General features: G+C 40.5%; 2 protein-coding genes across 2 annotated transcripts in view; both read right to left on the reverse strand.

The window, feature by feature from the left end:
* LOC107627193 (protein MAIN-LIKE 1-like) lies at positions 9641-10648 on the reverse strand. Its single transcript, XM_021115791.1, has 2 exons — positions 9888-10648; positions 9641-9805 (listed from the first exon to the last, which is right to left on the reverse strand). The coding sequence occupies exons 1-2, from the start codon at positions 10589-10591 to the stop codon at positions 9661-9663; spliced, it is 849 nt and encodes a 282-aa protein (XP_020971450.1). The 5' UTR covers positions 10592-10648; the 3' UTR covers positions 9641-9660.
* The window catches only part of LOC107625250 (adenylate kinase 1, chloroplastic), a gene marked incomplete in the record, with an annotated part of 5150 nt that continues 634 nt past the window's right edge, over positions 13766-18281 (reverse strand). The window contains 4 exon segments of the mRNA XM_016327842.2: positions 13766-14298; positions 14465-14737; positions 15250-15390; positions 18202-18269. Of these exon segments, the coding sequence (XP_016183328.1) occupies positions 14155-14298; positions 14465-14737; positions 15250-15390; positions 18202-18269 (626 nt within the window).

The raw sequence follows: 18281 nt of genomic DNA on the forward strand, positions 1-18281 counted from the left end.
GAAAAAGATAAAATTTTTAATTTTGAAAAGATTTGATTTTTGAATATTGAAAACTAAGATAAGATAAGATAAAAATTTAAAATTGAAATTTGAATTTTTATTTAAAAATTTTGAAAATTAAACAAAAAGAAAAATAGAAAAGATATTTTTTATTTTTGAATTTAATGATGAAAGAGAAAAACAAGTAAAAGACACAAAACTTAAAATTTTTAGATCTAGTGCTCCTTATTTTCGAAAATTTTGGAGGAAAATACAAAGGAACACCAAACTTAAAAATTTTAAGATCAAAACAGAAAAAAGACTCAAGAACACTTTGAAGAATAATAAGAACACAATGAACAAAACTCAAAGACTCAAAGAACACAAGAACATAAAAAGGACATCAAACTTAAAATTTTTTAGAAAACCAAAACACAATTTTCGAAAATTAAAAAAAAAATAACAAGAAAACACCAAACTTAGAAACTTGACACAAGATTTAACCAAAGAAAATATTTTTGAAATTTTTTTTTTGAAAGAAGAACTTATAGAGGACGAAAATTTTAACCAAGAACATAAACACAAGGACTCAAACAGAAAGCTAAGGATGCTTGAAAATAAACTGCAAGAAAAGGGTTTTTGAAAAAGTTTTAAAATTTTTGTAATTGAAAAACAGGAATATGTCAGACTCACACCAAGAACAAAGATTAAACAAAGAAAAAGAAAAGTATTTTTGAAAAACTTTTTTTATTTTTTCAAAAATTTGAAGAAGAAGAAAATAAAAATAAAAGACTCAAATAAAATAAAATAAAATAAATTACCTGATCTAGGGAGCAAGACAATCCGTCAGTTTGTCCAAACTCAACAATCCCCGACAACAGCACCAAAAATTTGGTAGCACGAATCCCCACACCTTCGTACTGTTGTACCAGCAAGTGCATGGGTCGTCCAAGTAATACCTGAGTGAGTCAGGGTCGATCCCACGAGGATTGTGGTTTGAAGCAAGCCATGATTATCTTGCAAGTCTTAGTTAGGCAGATTAGAAGGTTGTTGGTTGTGAGATCATGAGACTATGAATACATGTAACTAATAAAGCAAAAGGGGTAGAAAATACTTATAAGTTGGAATGGAATCAATAATAGGAATATAGTTGAGGATTGGAGTTACTTTGTCTTTCTGAATTAACTCTGGTATCATTGTCTTCTTTACTTGTGAGTGATCTCTTCAATGGCAGGCTGTAAGTGATTGGCGCCTTTATTGAGAGGTCGTCAATACTCCTCTGGATCTGAACCCCAGGGTTAGTGTGGATCCATCTCTGCTTGAGGGTGAAGCTCGCACAGTCCATTCTCCTTAATGATCCTACTCAAAACGCCACAGACAAGGTCGGATCTTCCAGATCAAAGAATGCTGCATCATTGGGTTCTAGCCTCTACCACAGAGACCCTAATCTCCCCGTAAATCGGCTGAACTGGTGTCTCGAGAAGTCCCCAACGAAGTCGTGGATTAGCCGTCTGAGAGATGTATGATTCAAGCTGGTGGTGCGTGCTTTCCACTGAAGTATTAACACAAACCCAAGTAGACGCGGATGTTTGTCAGGAACATTCATCTTAGTGTGATGAACAGAGCTGATTGTCACTGATCATCCTATTCACCACATTGAAGTACGAATATACATCTTAGAATTAATCAAACACGGATCGAAGAAGAAACAGTAATACTTTTATTAATTCATAGGACTCAGCAGGGCTCCTCCCCTCAACCTAGGAGGTTTAGAAACTCATACTGATGTAAAACACAAAGTAAAACTCGAAAATAATGTGTAAAATCTAGATGATATTGTAAAATGCACTTTAAATACTAAACAGATGACTAGTAAGGGTAAAACAGTCTATTTAGTGCTAAAATTCACTTCTGGGGCCCACTTGGTGAGTGTTTGGGCTGGGCTTTGATGAGATCCATGTGTTATGAGGCTCCTAGGGCGTTGAACGCTGGATAGGGGGTCCTCTCTGGGCGTTTGGACGCTGGACTCTGCTCTGTGGGTGCTAGACGCTTGGAAGGGGGCAGGTAGCTGGCGTTGGATGCCAGTTTTGAGCCTTCTAATCCGAAGAAAAGTATGGACTATATTGTTGGAAAGCTTTGGAAGTCAGCTTTCCATAGCCGTTGAGAGTGCTCCATTTGAACTTTTGTAGCTCCAGAAAAGCTCTTTCGAATGCAAGGAGGTCAGATCCAGACAGCATCTGCAGTGCTTTCTCTGTCTCTGAATCAGACTTCTGCTCCAACTCCTCAATTTCAGCTAGAAAATACCTGAAATTGTACAAAAACATAAAAACTCATAGTTGAATCCAAAAAATATGAATTTAACACTAAAATCTATAAAAACTTAACAAAAACTATATGAAAATGATGCCAAAAAGCGTATAAAATATTCGCTCATCACTTATATTAGATTTAATTCTTTAAAAGTCGTTTGGAATAAACTAGGTTATCAGGCTATTGGGATTTCAGAGACTAACAAACATAGTGGTGACATATGGCTCTTGTCTTCTGTCCAAGTGAATAACTGCAAAGTCATACGTAATATGGATCAATATATATGTGTTTAAGTGGCTTCCAGAGGCAAAAACTGGAGATTTTGTGCAATGTATGGTAGCCCTATTCATGCTCATCAAGTTGGCTTATAGGATCATTTCATTAGCATGGTAGAGGAGGTGTCTTGTCCGTAGATTGTTACAAAAGATTTTAATAAAATTCTTTGTCCAACTGAGGTTAGTAGATGATCTTTCAAAGACACAATGTGATGACAAAGAACAAAGAAATAGAAGCAGAGGCACGAAGTAATGACAATAACAAAAAAGCAAAAGCAAAGAAGCATGGGCAACAATGCTAGCTTTGACAAAACAAGACAATGACAACTCCAAATAGTGAAGAAAGGAAGAAAGAAGATATGTGGTAAAGCAAAAAAGGGATGAGATGAAGAATTAAGGGAAGAAGGAGAGAGTGGACCGAGAAAACAGGGAAAAAGAAAGAGGAGGTTGAAGAAGAGTGGGTTGAGAAGAAGGGAAAAATAAAGAGGAAAAATGCGTGCGTGTGTGCGTGTGTATACGTGCGGACAAGCAGGTGAGCGTGTGGAGAGAGAGAGAAAGAGAAAAAGAGAGAAAACATGCTAAAAGTATACTTATCTGGATGCAATGGTTTTAACCACATCTGATTGACTGTTTTGTTGTACATTTTTTTTGGTAAATGTTTTGTTGTACATTTATTTGATAGAAATCAATAAGGCTACAAGTTAAAAGCCATAAGTATTAGTTGGTTCGAATGGGCTTACAGAAGACATAGCTTAGGCTTATTGTAGTATGTTATGATCTATTGCGGTACTTATTTCTAGATTTTCTATCAAAGAATAACATTGAATCTTCTGACCAAAAAGATAATGTAGGGACTAAGGTGCAATCTATCTTATACTGTACAAACTTTAGCTGTTCAGAACTGGTACAATATTCGCTTAATCGACCAGCTGTATTTTTTCATTTTTTTTTGTTCTACAACACACTATTCACTTCCTGGTTTTAACTAGGACTTGAACTCTAGTGCAGCTCTTTAGGAGGCCAACAATTCCTCCAATACGCCATTGCCTTAGTTGCTAGCTCTAGCGGCTGACCAAACTTATTGGCTTGCAACTCTGACGCAAACCAACTGGGCCAACTGCATACAAAAGGAAGAAAAGACCCCAAAATATAAAACTAAAAAACCAAAAGATTGTGCGTTTAGTTTATATTTTTATGGAAGAATGGACAAAATTACACCTGAAAGTTCATACGCTGGACACAAATACACATAAATCATTTAATGAGTCACGCGTGCACAGTAATTATACACTCCGGCGGACACAATTACCATTCCGGCCATCAGCGTGTGGCGTGGTTAGTTTGAGTGGACACGTGCCTCTATTCACTCCTTGCTGGCACCTTCAGATTGAGTGAGCTGACCATTTAGTGCCAATTTAAAAATTACAATTTATTTTAAAAAAGAAAAAAGAATAAAAAGACATCCTTAACACGCAGCCCAAAGCGAAGCCATTGTTGTGTTGTGTTGTATCATCTTCTTTCTCTTCCACCCCCTTCATTGATTCACACCAAAAGCTTGAAACTTTGATTGATGGGGTACCTCAGTTTCTCTTGCAGAGCTGAATCTGCAGTTTCAACCTCCAATTCTCTCACACCATCACCTTCTTTTTCTTCTTCTTCCACCACGACCACCTTAAAGAAACATAACAACAAAGAAAAAGAAAAACCCATCAAAATCTAACACTTCCATTACAGTGACCTTGAAGCTGCCACCAATGGCTTCTCAGAGCGCAAGCTCCTCGGCAAAGGAAGCCATGGTTATTTCTATAAAGCTGTTGTACGTGGCCGTCCTGTGGCAGTGAAAAGACCATCAAGACCCCATCATCATAATTTACCCCCATCAAGACCAGCAAGCTTCCGAATTGGGGAAAAAGGGTTCGTTTGGCATTGCAAACTGCAAAGGCAATTGATACCCTTCATTCATCAACACCACCTGTGATCTACAGAAATATTAAATCAGCAAATGTTCTAATTGATAGAAACTTCAATGCAAGGTTAGGTGATTTTGGTTTGGCTCTTATGTGCCATGTTGATGATTATAGACTAAGGTCAACTCCACCAGCTGGCACAACGGGGTACTTGATCCTTGTTATCTTCTAGTTGAAAAGAAGTTGTTGGATATTACAATTGCTTGTTTTGTCCCTAATTTACACAGTTTTACATTTTTTTTCTGATGTCAATGGTTGATGGTTGATGTTACACTACTTACAATATGTAATTCACAAAAAAAAACAGGACTTTTTTTTTCGGGTAAAAAACCCAAATAAGCCAAGGAGAGTTACAAATTACCCAAATCCGCCAAATCAAAAATCCACACCTGAATCCACCAGGACGAATTATTATATAATTCGAATCAATAAGATTCGAATTATGCTCTCAAGTAATTCGAATTGATATAATTCGAATTATGTGCATGCAACGAGTTAAAGTAATTCGAATCAATATGATTCGAATTACTATGAAGGAAACAAAATAAAGTAATTCGAAACAACTCGTCTCGAATTATAATTAAGGAATTCGAGTTTAGTTAATTCGAATTACTAGGTTAGCTTGTGATACAACATAATTCGAAACAAATCGTTTCGAATTATCATTAAGCAATTCGAGTTTAGTTAATTCGAATTACTAGGTTAGCTTGTGATACAACATAATTCGAAACAAATTGTTTCGAATTATATATATATAGCACGAACCAGGGCTATATATATATGCTGTGAACTCATGTTGCTGTGAACAAAGTGGGGAGATGGCTAGTGAGGAGAGTTTCCTAGTGTTGGTACATTATAGAGGGTCGATTAAGAGAAAAACTCGATCCGGCGTGAAGTTCACTGATAAGGATCCACTATGTATTATCGTGACGCCAACAACCACCTACGATGCTCTTGTTAGCTGTGTGCTGGATAAGCTTGGTCTCGAAGGAGTTAAAAGGGTCAAGAAGTTTTTCTACCGCATTCCAACAGCGGTGCTCCATGACACCGTGAAGTTTGATTGTTCCACAATCGGCAGTAACGAGGACTTGCAGGTTATGTTTCTTTGTCGTAGGCAGTTTCCCGAGGTAAGGACACCAGAGTTGTTGGCTAAGTTGGTTGATGTGGTATCTAGCTCGGGTGGTTCAAACCGGAATGCGAATACTATAGCCGCAGTTGCCGGGTCGAGCTCGAGACCTGCTGTTGCTTCGTCCTCTGCTCCTGTGTATGAGCCACCGATGCAGCCTGTTGCGTCCCCTTCATTTGCCATCGATCTGGGCGGCAATGTTGGAGACGAGGTTCGGCATGGGGAACATATTCCCACCGAGGTACATTGTCCCACACCGGCTGGTGTTGGTGATGGTTTGTTTGATGATCCAGATGACGATGACGTGGAGCCGGATATGATCGCTGATGAAAGCGGCGATGATGTTGGAACTACTGTTCCGAGAAGGGCTACAGGTGGATCTAGTTCTGGCACACAGCAGTATCCACCCCATTTTTCCTCGTTGGACCTGGATGCCATGCGGCAGGACGAAAATGCTCTGCTGCCCTCAGGATTTGGCGCTAGAGATACCGAGGGGTCTGCCGGTGTGAACGAGTTTCAGGTTGGCCAACAATTTCAGGATAAAGATGAGGCGCTGTTCAATGTGAAGACGTACAGTATCCGCCGAGGGGTCCAGTACAAGGTCGTTGAGTCTGACTATCGCAGGTATGTGGGAAAGTGTTCTGAGTTTGGGAATGGGTGCACATGGCTGATTCGGTTGAGTCTCCGACAGCGGAAGGGTATCTGGGAAGTGAAGCGATACAACGGTCCGCATACATGTCTCGCCAGCTCCATCTCCAGCGACCATAGGAGTCTGGACTACCATGTGATATCCACCTTCATTATGCCGATGGTTAGGGCTGATGCAGCTGTGAACATCAAGGTGCTTCAAAATGCCACGGCCGCACACTTTGGGTTCAGGCCAACGTACAGGAGGGTATGGATGGCGAAGCAGAAGGCCGTTGCCGTCATATATGGGGACTGGGACGAGTCGTACAATGAGCTCCCTAGGTGGGTTTTAGGAGTTCAGCTGACGATGCCTGGCACTGTAGCCGTCCTCAGGACTTGCCCTGTTCGAGTTGGGGGACAGGTTGACGAGTCTCAGGTTTATTTTCATAGGCTGTTCTGGACTTTCCCCCCTTGTATCCAGGCATTCCGTCATTGCAAGCCTTTGGTGAGTATTGATGGCACCCATCTATATGGGAAGTATGGGGGAACACTGCTAGTCGCCATTGCACAGGACGGAAACTCGAACATCCTCCCCGTGGCATTTGCACTAGTCGGGGGTGAGAATGCTGAGTCATGGTCTTTCTTTCTTTCGCACCTCCGTGAGCACGTGACACCTCAGCCGGGTCTGTTAGTTATTTCAGATAAGCATAACGGCATCAAGGCAGCCCTCGAGGCTCCGGATGGGGGATGGCTACCCCCAGCTGCGTACCGGGCATTCTGCATTCGACACGTTGCATCGAATTTTGCCTTGACGTTCAAGGGAAAAGATGCCCGGAGGCTTCTTGTTAACGCCGCATATGCCAAGACCGAAGTGGAGTTCGACTACTGGTTTGACATTCTGCGCTCTGAGAATCCGGCAATGTGTGACTGGGCGAACCGAATCGAGTATTCGTTGTGGACACAGTACTGTGATGAGGGTCGGAGATTCGGGCACATGACGACCAATATTTCGGAATGTGTCAACTCAATCCTGAAGGGGGTAAGAAACCTCCCTGTTTGCTCGCTGGTGAAGGCCACATACGGAAGGCTAGCTGAGCTATTTGTCCGTAAGGGAAGGGAGGCCGAGGCTCAGATGGGTACTGGACAACAATTCAGTCAATACCTAGTAAAGTGTATCGAGGCCAACCTGAAGACAGCCAGGTGCTTCACGGTGACTGTTTACGACAGGGATAACTCGGAATACACCGTTGCTGAGACGACTCCGACAGGTTCATTCTCTCTTGGTACGTACAGGGTCTCATTAGGGTCTAAGACTTGTGATTGTGGATACTTCCAAGCACTTCATTTTCCCTGTCCGCACGCACTGGCATGCTGTGCTTATTCACGACTTACATGGCAGCCTTACGTCCACGAGGTCTATCGCCTTAGTTCCGTTTTCGGTGTCTATCAGATGGGATTTACACCTCCCATTCCAGAGGGTTTCTGGTCACCTTATGCCGGGCCAACCGTTATACCGGATCCGAATATGAGGCGTGCGAGGGAGGGTCGTCCTAGATCCACAAGAATCCGCACCAATATGGATGAAGCAAATCCGAACCGGCCAAAGAGATGTGGCCTCTGCAGGCAGCCAGGTCACACCAGGCGTAGTTGTCCACAAGGTGCAGGCCCCAGCGGGACTGCTGGAAATCAATAGGAGATTTGTTAATCTATTAGCACTTGTCTTCTACTTAAGTTAGCAACCATTGTGCTCCGTTGTACTAAGTTGTTTCCTATTAGTAATGAAACTTGTTATTCGTACCAAATATTTCTGCTGAATATGTTTTAAATGATTGAAATTAATATCTAAAACAAACAACATTACCTCAAGGGATGACTCATAATGAATAACATAACATCAAACTATATATCATAACAGAAAAGTAGAAGACATCAGAGTAAATGACATAACAAAACAACAAAGTACATACCATAACATCAAATAACATAACAACAACGTACATACCATAACAATGATAACCAACCAATAAGGTACAATATAAATATAACAACATGACATACACCACTATCCATAAATCATCTAAATAGGTGCGATCCAGTGCCGCAACGGCGTGGCACCCGTGTCCGGAAACTCCTCTGTATAAGTGGCTCCTCATCCTCAATCGATTCGTCGCTGTCATCCGGAACTGGCTGTCTCGGGGTCACAGGCGCAACATGCACGGGTCTGGATGATGACGGGCCGGCAACTGAATGTGACCCAATAGTCTGGGCCGATGCTGGGGTCCCACCCATGGCAAAAGGATGCGCAGGAGCTACCGTGGCAGGCTCGTTAAGATCTACATCCAGGGGTGCCTGTGTCCCTGTCGTCTGAACCCGTCCGGCTGCAGCCTCATCCTCCTGCATGATGGTCCGGATATCATCAAGGAAATGCGGTCCACCAAACTCGGCCACAATGCCATCACTAGCAAGCAAGTCTCCAAACATCGAGCCCGGACTCACCCATGGAGTACTCTCCTGAAGGGTATGATCATCACCGGGAACACCTACGAAATAATCTCCAAGACCTCCACCACCAAGCCCAGCATCAGTGTGACTCGTGGGATCTCTCATACCAGATCCACGCGACCCACCCTCATGCCCGCCCTGATGGGCCCTATCAACCCCCGCAACATCACCTCCCCCAGGCATCTGGGCACCCTCTCTAGCAGCACCCACCCTCCTCCTGCCTCCACGACCACGAACTCTCCCCCCACCCCTAACTGGGTCGTCGACGTCATCCATAGCCAGATCCACCCCGTTCCATTCACGCTGGCAACGACGTGTCCCAACTCGTGCTCTACGCTCAATACGACGTCTGTCAGGAACATCCTCGACCCGGTCCATATCTGGAAGTAGACCTGCACCCCTCTGTGTCGCCTCATCTGGAATAGGAATACCTCTCGGATCCCCCAATAACATCTCCGGCGACAAAAACCTCTTTCCGTGCTGATACCACCATGTCAAGAAATCATGTGACGGACCGGGGTCGGGCACGATGTCAAACTGTAGAATGTGCTCCGCACGCTCCTGCCAGTGAAGATGCCACTCAGCGTAATGTGCCGGGAACCAACGGTCACCTCCTCTCCCGTCCTTCGACATCAAGAAGTCGATGTTCAAGGCGGGAGACGGTGTGGGCTGAACGCCGCCAAACTGAAGTAAAACTCTATCAACCTGATGCCACTCCACAACCGCAAAATAAATCAAGGACGTCCTGCACCGCCATAACATCGTATGTCGAGGCTCCAAGACCTCCGGATGGACAACCTGGATGACGTCGAGTGCGCTATAGGGCATCCATATGAACTGGAAAAATAAAAATAAAAACGTTCGTACACTTATGTTAGACAATATAAACTGAAACAATGACTTCAGATACACATATGTTCTGCGTACTTACCTGCTGAGGCTGTAACAAGTCGATCTTCAGGCGAGCCATCTGTACCCGAGGTCCCTTGTTGCTAATCCCAGGATTGTAACCAGACCATCTGCGTACGAGAAACATAAAAATTGGTTGCATAATCGAAAATAAATACAAGAAGAATATATAGTACAAAACAAAAACGGTACCTCGAGGCAAGGGGCCAGCTAATCTCATCATACCCAGATGGTCTAAGAGTGGGAAACCTCCAGAATATCCAAGACTGTAGTAACTGTAAAGGGCCAGCTAACTTCACCACATGTCTGTTGGCGACTCGGCACATGCACCTGTACAACCATGCAAGTGCCGCCGACCCCCAACTGTAGCGACCCATCTCCTCAAGCCGAGCAACATAAGGTAGCCATCTGATGTGTATACGATTGCCGGACTTGTCGGCAAAGAGCTGCGTGCCCAATAACATCATGATATAGGCCCGGACAAAGCGCCTAACTGTCTCCTCATCAGCCCCGTCTGGACACTCTGCAAATGTCTCCTGAAACCAGGTGCAGTTGACTGCGAATTTCTGCACCTGGTTCTCGGGAGGTAAAACACCGAGCAACTCATGGAACCACTGCCAAGCAGGTCTCCCACCCTCAATGTAAAGGTGGAAGTCTGTCAGGCAACCACTAACGTAATCTCCGTCCACTGGCAACCCCAGCTGGTATGCGACGTCCTGAAGAGTGATGGTGCACTCTCCGAACGGCATGTGGAAGGTGTGCGTCTCAGGCCGCCACCTCTCGACGAATGCGCTGACTAGGGGCTCGTCTAGTCGGAACCATCTGTCATTCAGTCTCGCAAGATGGTACAATCCGGCCATCTGCAAGTACGGAACGTACCTCTCATCAAGACGCATCCCCTGCTGCCGCCTAACGCTGGATATGCAATGACGAGGCTGGCCAGTACATAAACCGCATAATTAGAACATATGCACAACCCACTAACATATACAATATGTTTCATAAGGAACCAGAAAATAAATCGTGATGAGTAAAAGATATATGAAACAAACGACCAACATTTTATACACAAACCGCTCACTCAAACCACGTGCAAATACCATTAACAAAAACAGATGCATGTTCACATTTATCATAAACCACTACCGTTAACCGCTAAACCGCTTACTTAAACCGCTAACACTAAAATAAACCCCCATAAAAAACCATTAACAAAACCCACTACCATACACCACCAACTCAAACCACCCCCCTAAACCGCTAACCATCACTAAAACCACTATCCAAAACAATTAACACAAACCGCTTACAAAAAACAATTTCAAATACCACTAACAAAAACCACTGGCCTAAACCGCTTGCTTAAACCGCTAACACTAAAATAAACCGCTATAAAAAACCATTAACAAAAAACCACTAGCCTACACCACTATCCTAAACCACTATCCTAAACCCCTAACAGTAACATAAACCATTATCAAAAACCATTAACAAATACCGTTATCATAAACCGCTTTCATAAACCACTAACCTCGTCGTTGATCACACCGGCGATATGAGCAACTCCATCCAAACAATAAAGCCTTTCCGGATCGTCCCCCATCGACAAAAAAAGCCGCTCTGGTCTTACTCGTACGAAAGGTTGGTCTTTTTCTCTGGGATTTGGTGGGGTTGGAGAATGAGAAACTGATTCGAATGAACTTGGTTCGAACTCCTTTTATAGCCGAAACCCTTGTAATTCGAATCAACTAGATTCGAACCTCTCTAGAGTGAACTTCTCCTAGTAATTCGAATTAACTAAATTCGAAATAGGTAAGTTTAATTCGAAATGTATTGTTTCGAATTACATCATTTTTTGCATCTGTATAATTCGAATCATATCAACTCGAATTACGTTCATATGTTGCATGGAGATAATTCGAATTATATCACTTCGAATTACTTGAGAGTATAATTCGAATCTTATTGATTCGAATTATATAATAATTCGTCCTGGTGGATTCAGGTATGAATTTTTGATTTGGCTGATTTGGGTAATTTGGAGCTCTCCTTGACTTATTTGGGTTTTTTACCCTTTTTTTTCTTCCATTTATTCAATGCAACTTTGAAACTAATTACACATGATCCTCACTTCTGAGCATATATCATCAAAATCAATAATGCCTAAAAATCCAACCCAAACAAATGTCCATAACCATATTTTTAATACACTTTATTTCACCCCTAATCATATTAACTGTCTTCTGTAATAATTGCACATCTTCTTCCAATTTGGTGGCACACTTTGTAAGCTCATTCATCTTTTAGCATGATTGTTTCAATGGCCTTTCTTCATATACAACATCTGTCCCCACATTTCTTGTTTTTCTTTCTACTTCGTCCAGCCAAACAAAATACTCACAACAATGTTTAGCACTCTGAAAATTTGAGACAACAATCGAAGGATGGGTGAAGAAGGAAACAAAAGGATGAAAATCTAACGCCAGTAACAAGAAGAAACGCAAATTCAAAACCTACCTCCCACAGAGGACATCGCAGAAACAATCTGTCTGGATTCTACTTCTTCTTCTTCTTCTTGTTCCTCAACAACGAAGATCCGCCACCAACAGCGCTGCCACAATTTAGGGATAAAGAGCTCGATTTTTCCTGGAGTGAGTCCATGTTCTTAGTTATTGGTTAAGATGTTAGGGTTTCAACACATAGCATCTTCTTTCTGAAGATAAAAGAGAACGAAGGGTTTATTTTAATTAATCATTAAAATAAATTGTAATTTCTGAGTTGGCACTAAATGGCCAGTTCACTCAATCTGAACATGCCAGCAAGGAGTGAATAGGGGCACGTGTCTACTCAAACTAACCACGCCACACGCTGATGGCCAGAATGGTGATTGTGTCCGCCGGAGTTTATAATTACTGTGCACGCGTGACTCATTAAATGATTTATGTGTATTTGTGTCCAGCGTATGAACTTTCAAGTGTAATTTTGTCCATTCTTCCTATTTTTATTTTCAGTATTTTTTGTTTTCAAGATAAGAAAAAAAGAAAAAAATTAAAAGTTTGATAGTAGAAAACCAGATTTTGTTGTTTCTATTATTTTCTCTTCTCTTTTCATAAAATCCTGAAAACAGGGAATACAGAAGAAAATAAAAACACAAGCCAAAAACACATTTTCCGGAACTGACTATAGCAAAGTAACCATGATTCCATGAATGGTGTATGCAGATTCTGTAGCATAGAGCTGGAACTGGGCATTGTTTTATGTTGCAGCTGCTTTACTTTCTGGCTCGCAATACGCTGCCAACCAGCCCGGCCAGCTGCAAATGAAGAAAAGTTGCAACTGATATGGAATGCCGTTATCCGCACCTCTCTAAACCTAGCAGGTACCACAAATGTAGAATAGTTGGGCAACCCCTTGCAGTGTGCAAGGAACCCTATAAATTGGAGAAAAATGCAATTTAAATGTGTAGTTTCAGGTAGAGGTTGTTTACGAGTTAAAGCTACACAACCTCTCCAAGAAACGACTCTCAAAAAGATGAACCAAACCAAATTAATCCATGATTCCCTTGTACCCTTTATTTATAGTAACTAACTTCTCCAACTAACTACTTAATCCTAACACAACGACAACATTTAACCCATGGATTGCAAACTTGCCATCTGGGGGGAGATATAACAAGGCTTGAAGGAAAGTGAGAAAGATGAAATCCACATTGCAACCAGCAGTACAGCACAGTCAAAAGAGGCATGTCCATAGCCTTTTACTTCATCAGGTATCATCATACCACCACAAGATATGAGAGACTGTTGATAGGACCTGAACTCACAACCTCTAAGTCACAAACAAGTCACAAGGTAGAAACCTTACGATTTCACCGGGACTACCTACCTTGGTAGCAGAATTGAGAACTTCTTAGAGTTCAAACACATCAAAACAACATAAACATTTTGTAACAAGAAGCAAATTGAAAGAAAATTGTCATAGTAATTTATTGTACTTTCAACGTGCATATTCAAATAACATCACAAAATAGGTTTTAATTTTCAAGGAAGTTAATTATCTCTGCTTTCTGAATCTCAAGGACGTGAAGAATAACTCAGAAAATTTGCTTCATGTGTTCATTCACATTTATGTTACCACAACCCAGTAATGGTGTAACAATGTGAACGTTATTGCTAACTAACTATCCTATGTGGCAACTCTAACAAATTCTTGCCAGTAATATTTAAAGCACCCAACAGCACACCCATATAAACAAATTTATCGGGGAACAAAAAAGAAAATAAATGAAAACCCAACACTATTAATTTGTTCAGATTACAACACTTACCAATACCATTATCGGTACAACTAATACTACTAGAGAAGTCCCATTTGGTTCTCTTTCCTTCAAAATTGACAGGCATACAGTATATGCATGCAAAGAATGAAATACTCACTACTATGGTACATTATGATATATTTACGCTGCTGCCGACTGTTTGTCCTCATAATCATCAAGATTAAGAGCATGCAGCAACTTTGGCCAAGACTCCGGAATTCCTCCAGGCAGGTCAAACACCAATAATTTTCCTCTACTACGGTAGAATTCCTCGACAGGCCGAGTCTGCAGCGTTAATGCCAAAAGATCCAAAACAAATTAGAAATCAAATGGAAATATTCATTCATAAAAGACTTAGAAACGCAAACCATTTATACAACTCCCTAAGATCTTGCAAGCAAAATAATAATGCAAGTTCACCTGAACAATAATAGCAACGATAGAACCATACCATTTCATTGTATATTCGAAGCCTTTCTCTCACCACTGCTTCAGTGTCATCTGATCTGGTAATGAGCTTCGACAAACAATTTGACGGAGGAAGAAGAGGGGCCATGATGATTCCAGGGCTCCCATCCTCAGCCTTGATGTTGATGGAAGCAATATTGAAATTCCCCCCACACTGATTGCAAATTCTCCTACCAAGGCATTTCTCAAGAAGTATATCTTCTCGGAGCTTCAGATTAATTACCAAGTCAAGGTCAGTCACCCCTTCCAATATTTCCTGAGCAGCACAAAAAATAAAAGTCATAAAAAAAACTTGAGCACTTGTTCTATAAACTGCTACAGTGAAAGTAAGCACATTACATAAACACTTGGGACTCCAAAACATAAAAGTGGTAAAGCAACTTGAGGAGGAGAGACAAAGAAACTGATTGCTTAGGTTCAGCATAACTCACATGATGATGAGATATATAGAAATACGTTTATATAAAGACGCATCAAATGAGACCTTGATATACTTATTTCAACAGTGGTAAAGCAGTTGCCAGAAGGGGGCCAAGAGTAGTAGCTGACTAGCTGAAAAGGGAACTATGAAAGATGCAAGGTAACTTAAATCATCACATCACAATATCATATTATAATTTAATTCTCAATGCAAATTACACTCTTTTCCGAAATCTAATACCAAATGGCAATATTCTAGTTTCCCATGTTCATTTAACCAGATTTTGCAATAGGAAAAGGGGAGAATACCTAGATTAAAATACACTTTACCGAAGTGAAGATACTCACTGCTTGCTTTATTGTTCGAGGAAAGCCATCTAGAATAAATCCCGTCTCGCCATTAGCTTCTCCAGCAGCCAGTTTTTTTGACAACAAACTTATGATAAGTTCATCTGACACCAATTGACCTCGATTTACAATTTCCGATAGCTGCAAGACACCAAAAATTACAAAGCTGAAGGCAAACAAGACAGCATAATAGAGCAATTGAAATTTACTCCTGTAATACCTATGCAATAGTTAACTCTGAAACAAATATTCAGTCAAGTGACCATTAAGAAGAGATTGAGAACAATCAGGTATCCAGTACCTTAATCACATACAAATGGCAGAATAAAAATTATGAGTAATCACCAATCAAGACTTCACTAGTATGGATTAGGAGAACATTAGGAGTTAGGACTGCTGGGTTTTTCATTTCAGCCAGAATTTTGTGGAGGGAAAAAAAAGATACTGTTGAAAAAATAAAATTTTAATTCTGTTTTCACACTTTTTTTTTTCTTCACAAAATCTTGAAAATAGAAAATACCGAAACATATTGTTTAACATATATATAGACACGCACATAAAAAATGCAACAAAAACCAGTGCTCCTGCAAAAGTTCTATTTTGGATACACATACCCTTCAATTTTCTAACTCCGCCTATGCTACATCTGCGATACATAGCTAGTCCCAAGCCCGGATAAAGGGGGAGGGTTGTGTTAGGCCTTCGACAGCCAACATAAAAAATTAGCTGAATTTTCATAACATGGATCAAAGACGTTATTGCACTAAAGCTAGATCGTTGCCCGGAAGTAACGCGCTGTATGACTCGCGTACAGTGCCAAATGAATAAGAATCGCTGCATCGATGTCCGCGTGTAGTGTTAAATGAACAAGGGTTCCCGTGTTTTCGTGAACGGACGAGGATAAATAAGCTAGTTCACAAAGAAAAAGGTAAAGGTAAAACTTGGAGCGACAGAAGGTTGAGATTTAGGACATAGAACATAGGCACTCAAACAAGAAAATCCATAGAGGTGGTAGATACTATGACAAGGAGAAAGATCAACATCATGTGCTAACAAAATACAAAATAGATCGGTGCGAAAACTAGGGAGTTGGATACTTCCGGGTTCAAACTTTAGTATACAGGAAAAAGCGTACAATAAGGTGTCAAGGGAGGTCTTATGGAAGGTTTTGGAAAAGAAGAGTAAGGATTGCATATATTCATGCAATTAAAGATATGTATAATGGGCCTACAACTAGTGTGAAAACTCAAGATAGTGTGACAAAGGAATTTCCTATTAGTATAGAATTACACCAGAGGTAATCCTTAAGTCCAAATCTTTTCACATTAGTCTTGGAAGTACTCACAGAACATATCCAATAGCCTGTGCTATGGTACATGCTTTTCGCCGATGATATCATCCTTATGAGAGAGTCAAAGAAAGACTTAAATAAAAAGTTTGATTTATGAAAAAAAGATTTAGAAGTGCATAACCTGCGCATAAGCTGTAGTAAGATGGAATATATGGAATGTAAGTTCGGCCGTCGAAGGTAAAATCCTAATAAAAGGTGAAGATTGGAGAAAATATCATACGAAAAGTTAAAAATTTTAAATACCTTGGATGTCATACAGGATAATGGAGAGATTGAATAGAATGTAAATTATAAGATACAAGTAGGTTGGTCAAAATGACGAAGTTCGTCTGGTTTTATATGCGACAAAAAAATGTTTTTAAAACTTAAAGATAAATTCTATCACACTGCTACCAGACCGACTATACTTTATGGTACAGAGTGTTGGGCGGTCAAAGGAAAGCACGAATATAAGTTAAGTGTGACAGAAATGAAAATGTTAAGATGGATAAGTAGTCATACGCGATTGGATAGAATAAGAAACGAAGATATAAGAGAGAGAGTTGGAGTAGCACTTATTGTGAAAATGATGGTAAAATCGCGTCTCAAGTAGTTTGGACATATGAGAAAAAGACCAACAGATCACCCAAGAGGGTGGATGAAATGAAAGATGGACAAAGAGTGAAATGCAGAAGAAGACCTAAAAAGACCATCCATGAGATGATCAAATGAAATTTACATGTAAATAGACTTTCTATAGACATGATACATAATAGAGCATGATATCGTTTGATTTATGTAGCCAACCTCACCTAATAGGACAAAACTTTGTTATTGTTGGTGTTTATACCCATTAATTTTCTAGTAGAAGTGCAGTCCCAAAAAATGACATATGAAAGCGGATGTGGGCTGAGACCCAAAGAAACTTTTTAAGAGTGCATCTGGAATACAATGGAATTGGAATTGATTTGGTTACAAAATCAAATTCTTTGTTTGGAATAGATAAGAAATAGATAAGTATGGAAGAGGTGCTAGAGGCCTCCGGTCAACTGCGCCAGCCACCGACCCAGGGTGACATCTGACTACTGATATTGATGGTGTAAAAAATAAAGGATAAAAATATAAAATCAAATCATTATATAAATTTTTAAATCCAAGCAATTACTACTATTAATTCCAAACACACTAATGCATTTCCAATTTACTTCTTTTCAAATCAAATCCAATCCAAAAATATTTGTTCCAAACACAGTTCGAACATTGGAATTGTTGGTACTTTGAGTAGGAGGCTTCACAAAACCACCTCATAGTTTGGAATTGCAAGAACAACTCTTTAAAAAATAAAATAAATAAGAAATCAGTGGCAAAATTTCCAGAAGAGTTATAGTAAAATGGCTAATCACTCTGGAGAAATAAGTCAAAAGGTTTCATTAGTTTTTTCATTTCCCCTGTAAATTGAAAGAGATACATTATGAAATCATATGCTTGAAATGGATCATGCTACAGTGCATACAAATTCATTCAAAGTCAACAACAAAACATCATAAACGTTAAAAAAAATTAAGCCTTCCGAGAATGAAAAAAAAAAATTGAAAAGAAAAAAAGGTGCAATATAGAGAAACCTCCGAAGAGAAGGGGCCCGAGGAAGCGAGCTCTTCCCTAACGAGATCGCCGGTGGCGATGTGAGGGATGCCGAGGAGGT

The sequence above is a fragment of the Arachis ipaensis genome, chromosome B02, assembly GCF_000816755.2.
Source record: "Arachis ipaensis cultivar K30076 chromosome B02, Araip1.1, whole genome shotgun sequence".
NCBI classification, from domain to species: domain Eukaryota; kingdom Viridiplantae; phylum Streptophyta; class Magnoliopsida; order Fabales; family Fabaceae; genus Arachis; species Arachis ipaensis.